Raw genomic sequence first — 15,313 nt, 5'->3', positions numbered from 1 at the left:
AGTTGGGTGAGTGGGATGGTGGGGTGAGTGGGGTGGTGGGATGGTGGGGTGAGTGGGGAGGTGGGGTGAGCGGGGTGGTGGGGTGAGTGGGTTGGTGGGGTGAGTGGGGTGGTGGGGTGAGCGGGGTGAGTGGGGTGGTGGGGTGAGTGCGGTGGTGGGGTGAGCGGGGTGGTGGGGTGAGCGGGGTAGTGGGATGAGTGGGTTGGTTGGGGTGCAAACAGCCACGCCAGAAATCCCAAGCGGTGCCTCTGCCTGATGAGCAGCTGCTGATTTTTGGTTTCTTCCCAAGGGGTGGTGCTGGCACGGCTTTAAAAGCCCTCTGGCGGTCAAGTGGCCGAACCGGGAGGGCGTTCGCCGCTTGCTGTAAGACGTTCACGGCTCGAAGCCAGCGGCCACCCCGATTATTACCGCGAGTGTAATAACTAATAAAGGCTGCTACACAACGTTACAGATGCTCTGTGGCGAGTGCAAGCCATTGTGTGCCGCGGCTGCAATAAATTTGCACGGGATGAAAAGCCACTTCGTTGAGCTATCATTTGTGATAGTCTTCTGAAAAAAGAGCTCTATAGCTCGGTAGGCCTTATTTGGTTAAAAAAAAACTTCGTTTTAGAATATTTATTTATAGTTAGATATTTTTTATATACTATTTGGTCTTTAACTTTCTGAACCCATGCCTCTACTGAACATAAGTGAAAAAGAGCTTCACATTTAATTTGATTTCTCCAAGATAAAAAAAAACGTATTCTCAATATCTGCCAAATTCGAATATTACCCGCAATCGATTAGGATTACACACAGCAATATTGGCAGTAGTAGCAACATCCCGATATGGAATTTCGCCGAGACGGGAATAGACTGCCATTCATTGTTTCGTGCAGTGCGGTCATTACTGACTGGCCTAATATTATAGATACAGGGACTCGACTTATAAACGAGTTAGGTTCCAGAGGTCTGTTCGTAAGTCGATTTGTTCAAGTCCAACTTTACTCCTGTCGATTCCAAACATGTTGTTCGGCATGCACACCAAACACGGGGAATCCCTTCAATAGTTGTATAATATCCTGTAGATGTCATTAATTCCTCACGTTCTGCAGATGTAGATGCCACCACCGCCATCTATTTATTATTGCGCCGCGGTTGAACTTGCGACTCTCGGTCCGAACAGGCAACTGGACATACGGCCATGTTAGTTCGTATCTCTGAATGTTCCTAAGTAGAAGAGTCCCTGTCCTCTTATTGTAAAACTCGGCGAATACGTCGACGGAAATATAGAACGGACGACGTTTCGGGCAAAGAGCATTCAGAACATTTTTTTTCTCTTTGCAATAAAAGCCAATGCTCGACACAGGGCAGCTATTATTTGCTTTCGAAGGCGGTGGAACGGACGAATGTGTCGAGTTGAATCCAGATGAATCACGGTTCCCACCAACATTGCTATTACTCCAGAGCCAACCCAAAACCAACCCGCCTTATGTCAAATAACCAGAACGTCATTCGCATCTCAGAAAAAGGTCACATTCCGTCAGTAACACTGACCTTAAATCGAAAGAAAATGTATTTAATAGGTGACGTTTTGGGCAATCTCTTCTTCATAGCACAAACTATGATAAATTAGTATTTGCCTGCAACATTTCATTTTTCATAATGTAGATGTGCATATAAAGTGACTACAGTTGTAGAATTCCGTATCAAGTATTATGGTTTCATATTTCTCTCAGGGTTACGATTTGTTAAGTCCTTTTAGACGCTTCCATGCTCCCACCATTGATTATGCCTTAATTAACTTCGCAGTTTTAGGATTTATTCTCATTCTATTTACCGATGGTTGTACGGAAGTTCCGATCTTCGGTTTGGCATTTTTCATCTCTCCTTTAGTGCAGTAATTAGTCACTGGCCTGAGACCATCACATTTACTGCAGTTGAAAATCACTTTAATCACTACGGTATAAATGTTTGTGCACAAACGTCCGATTTTTGCATCATTGCCGGGTACGTAGCGCGCCGCACTACGAACCCAGCCGCTCCAGTTATATTCCCGTCCACGGCCAACACCAGTGACGAGTGTGTGAATCGGTCCTGAGGCTCCACTAAGTCGACTCAGACTCAAATGAGTAGCTAGTGCGGTGTGTAAACATTGCCACTGGGGGAGACGAAGGCGACCGGGAGTGGTCCTGGCCACCCACCCTCTCGTGTGCAGTGCCGACCTTCAATAGGTGCTCGCTAACAGCACTTTCCCCTACAAGTCTGTTTAGGCTAAACGGGGGCTATATTTGTATTTGTGCACACACACGTACATAGCTATGGATTTGTTTCAGGTGATTGCATTATCGCGTGGTCAAAATTCGAGTTACGGGTGTTTTTGCACACACACACAACACTTTTGTGAAAAGCCATCAAAGCGAAAAAGAGACAAACGAGGCAACCCGCACAGACCGAAGGACAAGCTAGCAAACTACACAAGTTTGACGTTTATTTCTTTAAAGTTTTTTTCCTTCTTCCAAATAACAAATCGTACACACAAAACCGACGTTATTTAAGTGAAAGGAAAGGTTTGGGGGAATGGGATGAAGGTTGGTGGTTGGAATATAACAATCAACAAAGATGCACAATGCAGGAAAAAACGCATTTTCATGTATACAGTAGATTTCTTAGTACCTTGCTATTCAATCGCTTGGAACCTGTTTTGCTTAAAATGTAAAGTCTTGATTTTAATATAAACGAGATTTAATTTCAGTGGTCAAGGCAAGGGGCTTATAATTACATCGTAGTAATTTTAAAAGCCAATGCTTTGTTACTTATGGACAATTTATGATCGGGTATAAATAGGGGGAGACTTTTCCTTGAGTATAGACGTCAGAACAATGTTTAATTCTTAAGCAATGGTAATTCGATACATTATGACCTGTTAAGACATGCATCGCTTTCAGTTCAAAATAAGGACAGAAATTTCGGTCTTCCAAAACATTAAATATACTAATCCTCAAATTAAAAACACATCGATAACAGAACAAAAGATCTGCACACCAACCATGTGGCTATGACCTGCAATCTTAAATGCCTGACGTACTAAACCATTAGACAGATCACGTGGATCTTGTTGGCACCAACGCAAAAAAAGAAAGCAATAGGACACACAAGCGATTATATCTACTCAAATCCTAAGCATGTCTGAGCTCAACAGCTTACACTCTTAAATCAAAGTACGCGTCTTGAAATTTTCGGGGGAACATCTTGCGTTTGGGCTCCGAGAGGAGAGCCACATGTTTGCAATCTGAGAGTAGTAGGACCAAAAGGCGCACAGAAGTTTGAAGCACTATAAACATAAACTTTGAGTATGACAGGCAAGGGGGGAAAAAATGAAATCTATAAATTATTTAATGCCACACTTCTGTCAAGGTTTAAGGAGATTCGGTACATCTCTTTAAAGGAACATATCCAAATAAAATACGGAATTGTTCTAAAAAAAGTTCAATGTTAAATTGGAAGGAGTCGATGGGAGGCGGCGGTGGTTTACGCGGTGGCGTTATTTGTAGAAAAGTTAGTTTTGATTTTTGCAAATTTGCGTGTCAATGCGAGATAAACTTGTGCAGCAAAAAAAGATAACAAAAGCGTACTGGCAATACCGCATTTCTTAGACAAATCCCATTTTAAATATTTTGATTTGTTAAAAAGCACAAACAAAAGAAATCAGGCTTGCAACATACGTACCGTATCGATGTATACAAATTCCTTCATTGGCATTTTCACTCGCCTCCAAAAAACGTCCACTCGCAACTCCCCCCCCAGCCCTCCGTATTTTACCCGATGGTGGCTAAATTTTGGGTGGTGGTTGGGCTATTGAAAATAATGTAATATTTAATTTTAAAAAAACACCTTTGAAGTCTTAACTGGAAGAACGTAATGAAATTGTACAAAAACACATTTGAGGCCAGCATTAAATTGGTGCAATTCTGATATTGGTGCAATGCTAATATTGATGCTATAAAACTAGAATACCCCACCCCCAATACAAGCAGTCCTGGGGCATCCCCCCCCCTCTCCACAAAAACCAGCACTGTCCAAGCCTGGCAACGTATGGTCAAACGATCGCCATAACAAACATAGCAATAATGGATTTCAAATATCTGTACATTATTATTAAATGGATCCGTGGTTATATAATGCACTACACGCCATGCTAAAATGCATTCCCTTTCGTCAACTGTTTAAAGGAATAAAATACATTTAGCGTTGTGACAATGGTGGTTTCTTTTCCAGAACGCTTTCGGACTTACATCCCCAGAACCGTCATTGGCTAATGCACAAAGATACTCCCGTGTACAAGTGGATGGGGCTTCACTCCTTCAAGTGAACTTGTAAGAACAGCATGGCTAGAAATTATTGGGAGGCGATGTCCCTCTCTAATCGACTGTTTCCCCTCGCTTTACGCGGCTTCCGGTTTGTGCGATTTCACGCTGCATGTATGTGGCAAACCCATTTCTACCGTAAAATTTGCTGTTCAAGTGGTTGGAATTCACTCACCGGCCAGACGTACGACAGGATTGTTTGCGTACTGCATTGCCCGCTACTCCTCGGGCATGCAAGCTGTCTCTTGCGTTTTAATTTTGCCCCCCCCTTTTTATTTTGGAACGCATCTACTGCATAAAGCGAGGGAAACCTGTACTTAATAAGTCAAATTCATGAGTTTGCAAAATACAAAGTTCTTATCCAGTCATCCTATACACAAATAACGTCTCCGATTGCTAATTGTCCAGTCTCTCTACAGCTCATTTTCACCTTTCATCATGGTCCATCATGCATTTATAAGAATATTTCCCTTAATTGTCATGGCCCACAATAGGTCACCCCGCTTGCAAAAAGAAAAAGCTTACCTGGAGCTATAGTAATCGATGCAAACTTAAAATTTAAGGTTGCATTTTAATAGGCGCTCAATGTTTTATTAATTTTCACCTTATCATCATGGTAAAAAAAAGTGGGGGGGGGACCCGATTTTGGCCAACTGGGAGGGGTCCAGTGATTTTCAACATTTGTACTGGACATAGGGCATGGATGAGAAATTATTTTACTGTCATTGTCCGATACAGGAATTTAGTGTGCAAAAAAATAGCACCAGTGAATGTAAGCTAGGAGTTAAAGATACTGGGAAACCAATGCAGAGTATGTGGCATTGTGCACCGGTGTAGCTCACCCACGAGTGTAAAGCCCTTCCCCAAAAGATATACGTGGGAATGGTTTTCTTGACCGTGCATCTTAAAAAACCGCACGAAACCTGAATGACTTGAACACGCAGTAGGTCTTTCGCGACCAATATTATCCACGAGGTGTTTTTTAGGTTAGATCGCGTAAATAAATGCGTCGATAAACCCACTACCACCCGACATAACCAATAAGTAAGGTAAGCAAAACGTGCCAATTCGTTGGAGTGTAAAGTCACAGTAAAGTACTCGAATTGTAAATGTTGTGGGTTTACTCTCCAAACAGACCGGTGTGCTCTACAAGTAACGAATTGGTATGTTTTTTTACCATGACAAACCTTACTAATTGGCTGTGTCGGGTGGTGGCGGGTTTAATGACGCATTTATATTTACGCGATCTAACCCAAAAAAAGCTGTAGCCAATTGACTGCCCGAGACTCTCTTTTAGCGGGGGCGACTGGAGTACGATTGCCATCTCACGGCGAGAGCAATTCGTATCAATTCGAAAACGCTCGTACTACGGGTACTAGCATTTACACGACCAAAGGACGTTAACTACAATAACAGGTCAAGTAAATGGCGTGGATTGTGGCCTTAAGAATAGGGAGACCAGAGTAGAGGGGGCCCTACGAGACTGATACGCTATCCAAAAACACAGCTCACTAAACTTTTTCACGAGGAAGAATGTTAGTAAACGGTATGAAAAAGTTGCCGCTGCGGTGAACTTGCACAGTAACATTAAGGCAAGTCTCTAAAATATATTTCTCTTATCAGTGACACTTATTGTGAATGGTGAACTTTGCTTTCTCCACCAATGCCAAAACGGTCCCTGAAAATATTAAGTTTAACGTGTGACAGCGTTTGAGATCCACCCCCTTCAAACTCTGCATTATACATCGCATAGGATGGACACAAAACGAAAAGGTAAAAAAATAAAGAAAATATTAAACATTTCAGAAAAAAAACTCAGTGCGTCGACTAAAACAATTAGATCCATAACATCAACGTTAATGTCACTGAATGAGATGACAAAACACGTCTAACCCACAGGCTGTTGCCTGGCTCGCTGTGTTTTGTAAAGCATTTCTTAATAAACATATTTCATGTTAAAGTATCACGCAAGGCAAAAATGTTAACAAACTTCTGATCCTCACATTCCTATCATCAAGAGTCCTTGGGGCGTGGTTTTGGGACTCAGATGCTTTGTGGCGAAAGTAAAAAAAACTATAGAAAATTACAATGAAAACAACTCAATTGGCCCACAATTCAAAACATTTCAAAAATAATCATGAGGAACCAATACAAAAAAAACATAAAATTCTACAGGTAAAGCAAACAAAAGACTTGGGTTAGGGAATGACTTACCAATGCAGCGTCTTTAGCATAAGAAACATTCAATGCCTCCAAAAGCGCAACTGCTTCGCATCAACGTTAACGTTTAAAGCTGCAGTTCCTTCAGCCTATAAACCATCATTTTTCACAGGATATCAAGACAATCAAAACAGTGATGGCCAGAAAATAATACGTGCGTATAAACAGTGTTTTCAGGATTCTCACAACAGAAGGCCCCAATTCAGTCACTAATAACTTCCAAAAGAATAGCAGTCAACCGGTCTTCTTAACCATGAAACTCAATTTAATTTACTTGCGTCCACTCAAGTTTAAGTGGAAACATTGGACTTCTCCAAATTATGGTAGTCAATACTGCCAAGGTGGTAACAGGAGCCTGTGTCTTTTACGCAACTGAATTGTAACCATGTGTTGAAGTCACCAGACCACAAGGTAACACACACACTGGAGGCCTGCCGTCAGTACGTGCTTCCCAAAGACAACGTTTGCAATGATCGGCCAAATTCGGTCCAAGCACACGAACTTTCTACGTGTTACCAAACTGATCGAAAGCCTAGCAGGTGATGGCCACGAGAAATGTTTAAATTATTTTCTTGCTTCGGTACAAAAGGTTTGCACAAACGCACCGCAAAAGAATTTATGACTGTAAAGAAAAGTCAAATGCTAATTAACCCAGAAATAAGGGGGAACCTTGGCCCTTTTCACACGGGGTCTTTGGGACAAAAAAACGTTGGCAAAGTGAATGACGAAACGAAAGCTCTTTTGAAAGTGTCAAATTTTAAATTGCAATGCCTGCTTTCACTCAACATGCGATTAAAACGGTGTCCAGCGATAGCTTTAGTCACCGTGCAAAATATATTTACCCGAGTCATGGGAAAACTGACAGGCAACCACGAGAAATGAATCCAAGCTCACGAACTATGACATGGGAGCACAAACATGACTGAACCATTGTCGCTTTTTTTGTTCCATTCGTATATTATACTCGGCCATTACAATACCAACATACACATGCTCGATTCTCCCATTAAATAAACTGACCAGGTAACTGGTCAGTAGACACCAACAAAGACAACTTTCAGATGGCAGCAACTTACGGTGTCCAAATAAAGAGTGAATTGCTAAAAAATATATATGAAGGTATTTACTCCAACGTTAATATGTTGACGGTTTCTAATTGTATCTTTCAGGTCAAAATATGATGCGTTTAAGTGGGCCATTTATAGATTTTTTTTTTTTAAAACAACTTGGCTGTCAAACACACGTGCACAAAACACGTTTTGGAGGGATTTCTTCTACACGCGTTCCCAACGCGTGTTGGTCGTGCGCAAAGGTGAAGTTTGCGCAAAGGTGAAGTTACGTCATTTTGCAGAGCACAAATGCACAACACAAACGAAAAGTACCGCCCAATTGAAAGCATCGAGATTCCACTGACATGGCATGTACTAAATTGACTAGCAGAGGCCGCAGAGGTCACGGCACATTAAACAAGCACAGAAGAGAGCAACATTTATTGAGGAAAAATCGTGACAAAATACAGTAGACTCTCGATGAACTGCACTTCAGTCAAGCCGAGTTAAATTTTATTCTGCAAGACACTCAAAAAAAGGAAACGTCACTTCTCCTCAGCCCTTTACTTTGTGCAGCCGTTGCCCAGAATACCCAACCCTCCCTCCTCCCTGTCTGCTTCAAGAAAATCTTGATTTCACTTAAGTCAATTAACCATAAAAACGTGTTCATCCACACAAACTGTCCCTATTAGGTGCAATTAATGGAGAGTCTAGTGCGGTTAAATTCAGAGGACAATCTTCTTCCACATCCCATATATTTTGCCTTTGTACAATGTTGTATTTTATACATAATGCGAGTCACGGTGCCAAATGTAGAAAAACGTTGCGAGTTGGTAGTCATGTATTTTGGGGGACAAATTTGCACATCTAGTTACAGGTGGTTTCATGATAAAAAAATAATAATTAAAACTTCCATGCATGTCACTCATTATAAAGACCAGGTTTATGGGACAACCTTTTTGTGAATAATTGGGCTCAAATGGAACAAATAGCAAACAAAAAAAACCACGTGGCAGATCACACAGACAATCCTGGCAGGTACTGTTGCTACGGCAAATACAGTTGCCACTTTACGCAGAATGCAAGCATGGGCATCTTTAAACATTTGTATTGGCACAAGTGATGGCCAGCGAGTATTCCAAGGCAGTCAAAATGAAGTTCATGTTGTATGTGTAACTAAATTAAACGATATATATAAAAAAACACCTTAAAATACGTAACCAAAGCACGATGGAACGGAGATCAGAGGTGAGCGGACAGGGACGGGACGATGACTGATTGGCTGGAGGACGTCACATGGTCACACCGACACGATTGTTAACGGCACAACCAACATCTAGAAGAAAAAAACTGCACAGGAAAAGAGAAAAAACAGGGGGGGGGGGGAATTTGTTACGTGGAAACAAAAGCAACGACACAACAAGAAATTAAAACACTCAACGGGTACGACCTGGCAGTGAGCCGTTGCAGGAGTTGACTAGCGACAATGAAAAAAACCACACAAAAAACGTAATATTTTGGACTGCCACAACCAAGTAGAATCGTTTCACTTTATTAGAACTGCAATGTATAGTGGTTTAAAAAGGCACATTCCACTTTAGTAAGGATATACTTTAAACTTAAGTTTGGAATGTTATCTTTTATTACGAGTGCTCATCTTGTGCGGCTTTGAATTTCATCTAATAGCTTTGTGCTACTCCGTAAGCTTATATTTGGGGGAAGCCCATCTTCGAAACAAAATTCAGGCATAGCCATCTTCCAGCCGAGTCACAAAGAAAGTTAACACAGCACTGGTGGCATTTGTGTCAAATCTTTCAACAAGCACATTTGAAAACGTTAATTTGGGTTGAATATACGAGGTTCCATCTCAAAGCAATCACCACCGCTAAACAACTTGCCCTTCTGGAAGGACACTGCCTCTCCTGTTGCAGCGGGGAACATTGAGGCGCACAAAAAAAGTTGTCGGGGTGATGTTAATAACGCGATATCCTGTCGCTGTATTAAATCCAACTGGGCAGCGCCGAGATGGCATTTCTCAGCAGGCCACGTGTCCCTGCAGCAATGTTTATGGGTGCTGAAAATAAATCAAGGCTGTACAAACGATATCCTGCTTTCATGCACCGTGTCATATCGCAAGCGTCACTTTACAACGGCATCCCTGCACAACTTTCAAGTATCCCTTTTTTACGTGATCATGAGCATTACTGCAAATACTTTAGCATACCAATCAATTAGGAACAAAGTTAAAAAGCACACTGCCATGAAGAAAAACTGTTACAAAAAAACATTCATTTAGAGGTGAACAGGGCATCGACGAAATGGGGCCAATTATAACTTGTTAACATCCAATACCGCAAAGTTGACACAATTCATGAAATGGTGAATTATTTTTACAAGAGCTCATGTTTTTTTACCTGATATGCACCTCATTAAACAATAATCCATCGATTTAAAAAAAGCAACACGGTAAACCAAACATCCACAGGGAATAAAATAATCTTTGTTGCGTTGCAGATTTCTTTGAAGAACATGCTATCGAAATCAGTCATTCCTCTTTTCAACTATCAAATAATCTGGCACAATATCTAAATACAACACAACTGTTACCAACTTATAAACTATTTTATCGTGCAAACATTTCCCACTGTTTAAAGACAAAACTGTAATACAATACGGGTAAAAATATGTACGTTATGTACACATGTGCATGCCAAGTGTCAGTCATGTAATCGCTGGAACGGGAAGCATATATTTAAACAACCAGACAATTCATCACCTTTAATGATTGATCAGTCTGTCCAAACCAACACAATTTAATTCTAACAATATGCAGCATTTAACAACAGACACGGTTGCAATGCTTAACGTGTGAATTAAAATAATTAAATCACGGCTTTAAACGTGCAAACCTGCTTCATTGTGTTGGTAAATCCAGACCTCAAATGGATTTACCATTTTGTATGTACAAAGCAGCCTTCCACCACCAATTTCCACTCCTCAGTGTCATCACTTATACTTCAACGAAAGCTACGCTTATTTTACAGACACACTTTCAAGAACAATGCGATTCCACAGAAACAAAGCTACAGAAGTGTGTAACGAGTGCTGTTGTACTGCACTATCAGCTTGCCATGTAAGCTTCTGATACCACTTCTGCACATTTTTGCTATACAGGAATTACCCTCCCAGCTTAGAGACTGGTTGGCAATTGAGAGTTCAGAATTTTAACGTTTCCCATTCCGATTGACGTACATGTACATCATTAGCTTTTCTTCCCATCCCATTTCAATGACGTACTTGTCTGTTCCAATGACGAATGGAATCGGGAAAAAAAAGACTATCGGACCTGAAGACCGAGGCTCCCACAAGGCCATGCGGGAGGTCGTGTCACTACAGTTCTCTGCCGTGAGTACAATGTCTTTAAAAACAACGGCGCTACACCTCTCTAAATAAAATTAACGCATACAGCTTGCACATTCCGAGATTCAGCAGTGAACGGGACACCCACCCTGCAACTTGCAGACGTCTCAGAAAGGGAAAGGGTTAATCGATTCAGATTTGGAGTAGGTAGCGGGCACACTAACACTGCATCACCAAACACCCTACTCGTCCAACATGCCAACTTAAAATCATCCACCATATATTACCAAAGGGCAGGGCTTTATGCAAACATTGGTACATCCAACACTGTCCTAGTGTGACAACACAGCAGTGCCATTATGGCTGGGCTGGTAAGCCATGCCTACATTTAAATATTTACATAAGAATCTTATTTAAATGCTTCCCCCTACGTCTATGCTTTCTATGTATGTTGAACGTCTTTTGCACCATACGTAGCCAACCGTGCTGATCAGTGGTGCTGCTTTGGTGATGCGAGTGATATTATCATGATCTATCAATTCCCCAGATAAGAAAAATAAGCACAATTTAACATGGAAAGTCATTGACGGCGTTCAATTCACAAGCGTTTCATTAAACAAATTTTTATACTTTTAAGAATGCATCCATTTTCAAATGCCCCGCGGTCACAAATTGATCGCAGCATTTTAATGATACTCACTGGAATCATGCAATGGTGTTGCTGTTGCCTAAAAAAAAATCTGGAGGGTACAGTACTTGCTTTGTAGTACCAATTAGTTTGTGGTGACACCAACTATAAAGCCTTCCCCAGATCAACCTTGTTATCACTTGGGGTGCTCCAAATTCTGAGTTCATAAATGGCTCCAGCTGAAACCATGTTCGTTTTTAAACACTATTTGACTGCTCACATACCTGTCCTGCATTGCAACTTAGTTTTAATTATATTTGTTCTTTTCTAACACGCAACTTAGCTCGTGTCGCTGCACCTGTCCTGTCTCATTTGAATTTCTCTCGGACCAACCCCTTGCCTCACCAAGTGCTTCTTCATATTGTCTTACGACTGAATCTCTCATTCTATTGCACGTAAACACTTTACTACCAGGCTTCAGTTCTGGCCAGGCACCCGATCAGGTATTTAATATTTGTTTGCACTTGTGCTGCTTCCGAGTTCATATTATGTGCGCATTGCCGTATGTGTTACAAGTGCAAATTCATTTTAATTTGCGATGTATCAAGCTGAAATACAACTTTTCGTATAAGTCTGCCATCTACTGTTCAATGTGCGTATAATGTTGATCATTTCATTAACCACAATGTGAGCGCAGTTTTAAGTTCATTATAAAACAGCATTATTACTTAAATAAAATCGTGGTGCATCCTTTCAGAGGCCAGTATCAATTCTCTGCGATAGCGAAACTGCTGTACGCAAGGTTCTACAATTGACATTTCTTTATTTGAGCGTACAAAGAAGAGAACTGGAATGTAACGGTTGAAAGAATAAACTATAAAGTGATAAAAGCGTGTTTTGAAACCCATCGCCCAAGACTGATATGCATCCAAGACAAACCAAGTAATCTCCTATGGAAGTGTCATGTCAACAAAGCTATACAAGCGAGTCTTCATGGGTTACCCATATTTAGCTTGCTTTGCTTTTTTTACATTATTCTACAAACGAGGGGGTTAAAACACAATTCGGTCGCACATAACCCACATTGTGCTTAATGCATCCAATCACGTCAGATCTAGAATGCATAGCAGGTTTTGAGCCTGGCTTGGGGTGGGGACTGCCTAGGAATATGGGGGGGGGGGGAGATCGTAGGCTTGGGCAGAAACGTGGCCAAGCATATTGCAAACACAATATTTTAATTCGTGTATCTTGTCGAAACGGAGGCTGAGTGTTGTGGGATTTGCCGGTTACCCTTGGTTTTGTCCTGCATTCCAAACTGATGAATGGTATTGGCAAAACATTCCAATACAGTAGAATCCCGCTCAACAATGGCAAATGGTTCCACAAAACCGGTCATCAAGTGATTGGGTCGAGTTTTAACGACACATTTATATATTTACGCGATCTAACCCAAAAAACCTCTATTATGGATGATATTGGTTGCGAAAGTCTACGTGTTAAACCAAAAATTAAATTAACTAATGCTTTGGCTTTCAGTTAGTATGTCCATAATATAACTTAGGAGAGAAGGGCTTTAGTGGGCATTATTACCCTTAATAAATAAAAATCCATCTTGTAGCTAGTGCAAAAAGGCAAATTTCTTCATCAAGATTTTTGATTCATAGGTTGCCACTCATATGATCATTCAAAACGCAGTGCTGCAATCGCTTTTGAAAGAGTCAACAATTTGAAAAGCGGATATATTTTCCAAACATTTTCAAATTACTAGTTTTTAATTGTGCATATTTTTCAATCAGGGGATATTATCAAAAGGCATGTCCCATCGAGGTCACTCCACACCAAATCAACCAAGAATATATTTCGTGAACCCCGAGTTCCATGAAATTTGACTCACATCTTTGTTGTGAGTCAGCAAGGGAGGCTACGATCAAAATGTTTGCTCAATCTGATCTCCTATTCCACCAGATGTAGAGGTCATCGAAATTTGACCCAACCAAGACCACTGGGAGCCCTTTCACATTGCGAATTCTATGTGGCTACTCGAAATATACTTTGGGGAGTCTTGACAATTTTCAATAAAGCATTGCCCCCTCCCAATGTCTCAGTTTCTTTTCCTCACAATGAAATGTATAGAGGTCTTCAAGGAGCTTCAACAATGAGGCAAGTTCTCAGAGCTACAAAATGAGACTTCCCGGAGCATCGCCACAGCGCCTTCTTGTGGTCACATTGGGGGTAAGGATATGAAGGCGGAAAATAAACCCTCACGCACGATTTCCCAAACTCCCAGTCCTCGGGAGGATCCACCACACGCTACGTCTTTCCAGACGTTAAAAAATTTACCGCCAATTTTAAACGCAAATTAATTCGCTCCATGCTGCACGTTCCCGACTATTGTGAAAGAAATTCCACATGACGCGCTAAGGAGTCAATGCTGTGTATGCGTCGCGGGGATCTCAATCTTCGTCTCAAATCAGCTCTATTAACGCAGGCGGCATTAAGCAATTAACGTGTGGGTAGCGCATCGCGTATGCTGCGTTTAAAAATAATCGGGTGTGTGCAGCATGTGGAAAGAGTTAATTTATATTTCAGTGGGGAGTAAATTGGTAAATGCTGAAAGGAGCAGCGTTAGCGGGGGTTACAAGTACTGAGGTTTTGGACACCCTGGTCCTAACAAAACATTTTTCTTGCAACAGAGCTGCAAGGACAATGCCTAAATAAATGGTACATAATTACTTTCTGGGATGCATCGTTTCTATAAGGTGGAAATTCAGTCATTAAGCCATTTGAAAAATGCACAAAGCACTCCACTATCATCTTACACCCATAATCTTCAAGTAAAACCTAATTATGATTTTAAAGGTCACAAATCAGGAATGCTTTACTTTGTTTGTAAACAATTCAGAACAAATATAGTTTTGATAAACTTTTCGTGTCAATGATGACGTGCACAAATTGTGGTCTTTTTAAGTTGAAAATTAAATATTGTGTTGTGTCAACAGTCAGCAGGCCGCACAGTAAATTTCCACCATTACCCAGATGAAGAGTTAAAATAAACCATTATAAACATTTAAATGCAATCTTTTGGCATTGTTTTGCTCAAATGTTTTTTTCCCAGCCACTCCAATTTATAATCAATCATTTTTTTTTAACTAAAGTTTTGTTGTTGTGACAATGTGCACGCAACGGTTTTGGCACCAAGTTTATAAACTGTTTTTTTTTTTACCAGGTAAGGCCCACTGAGCTAAAAAGCTCTTCCTAAGAAGCGACCTGGCCACAAACGATAGCTCAACGAAGTGACTTATCACGTGGAAACTTAGAGCAGCGAAATACCCAAAACGCATGTTGATTCTAAATGTGGAGGGGAAATACCGGAAGACCCGGAGAAAAATCCACGCGACCACAGGGAGAACATGCAAACTCCAAATATAGGAGGTGTCAGGGTCAGAATCGAACCCACGACCTCCTGTATACCAGGCGAGGTAGTTAACAACTCGCCACCGTGGCGCCAAAGGTGCTGAGCACACTTACCCGGGCAAGCACATGCCCCGTCAGTAGGGCTTGCTGTCATTCTTGGAGCGCTTGAGCTGTACTTTGAGACGCTTGGTGCCAATCTGAAAGCCGTTCATGGCTTGGATGGCAGCTTGAGCCGAGATTGGATTATCGTAGCTCACAAAACCTGTTAAAAATACGCACGCGTGGTTAACAAAAAG

General features: G+C 41.3%; 1 protein-coding gene across 5 annotated transcripts in view; it reads right to left on the bottom strand.

Moving 5' to 3' along the window:
* Nucleotides 1–2,451: 2,451 nt before the first annotated feature.
* Nucleotides 2,452–15,313, bottom strand: part of LOC144942337 (CUGBP Elav-like family member 1) — a 55,281-nt gene continuing 42,419 nt past the window's right edge. For 4 of the 5 annotated variants that reach the window (XM_078869147.1, XM_078869144.1, XM_078869146.1 and 1 more), the window contains one exon: nucleotides 2,452–15,279. In XM_078869147.1, coding sequence (XP_078725273.1) covers nucleotides 15,152–15,279 — 128 coding nt within the window. In that variant the 3' untranslated portion in view covers nucleotides 2,452–15,151. The remainder of the gene's footprint in view (nucleotides 15,280–15,313) is intronic. The other variant, XM_078869145.1, reaches the window with a different exon arrangement.

Source organism: Lampetra fluviatilis, chromosome 27, assembly GCF_964198595.1.
Source record: "Lampetra fluviatilis chromosome 27, kcLamFluv1.1, whole genome shotgun sequence".
In the NCBI taxonomy this organism is placed as follows: domain Eukaryota; kingdom Metazoa; phylum Chordata; class Hyperoartia; order Petromyzontiformes; family Petromyzontidae; genus Lampetra; species Lampetra fluviatilis.
This window is presented reverse-complemented; position numbering and strand designations above follow the sequence as displayed.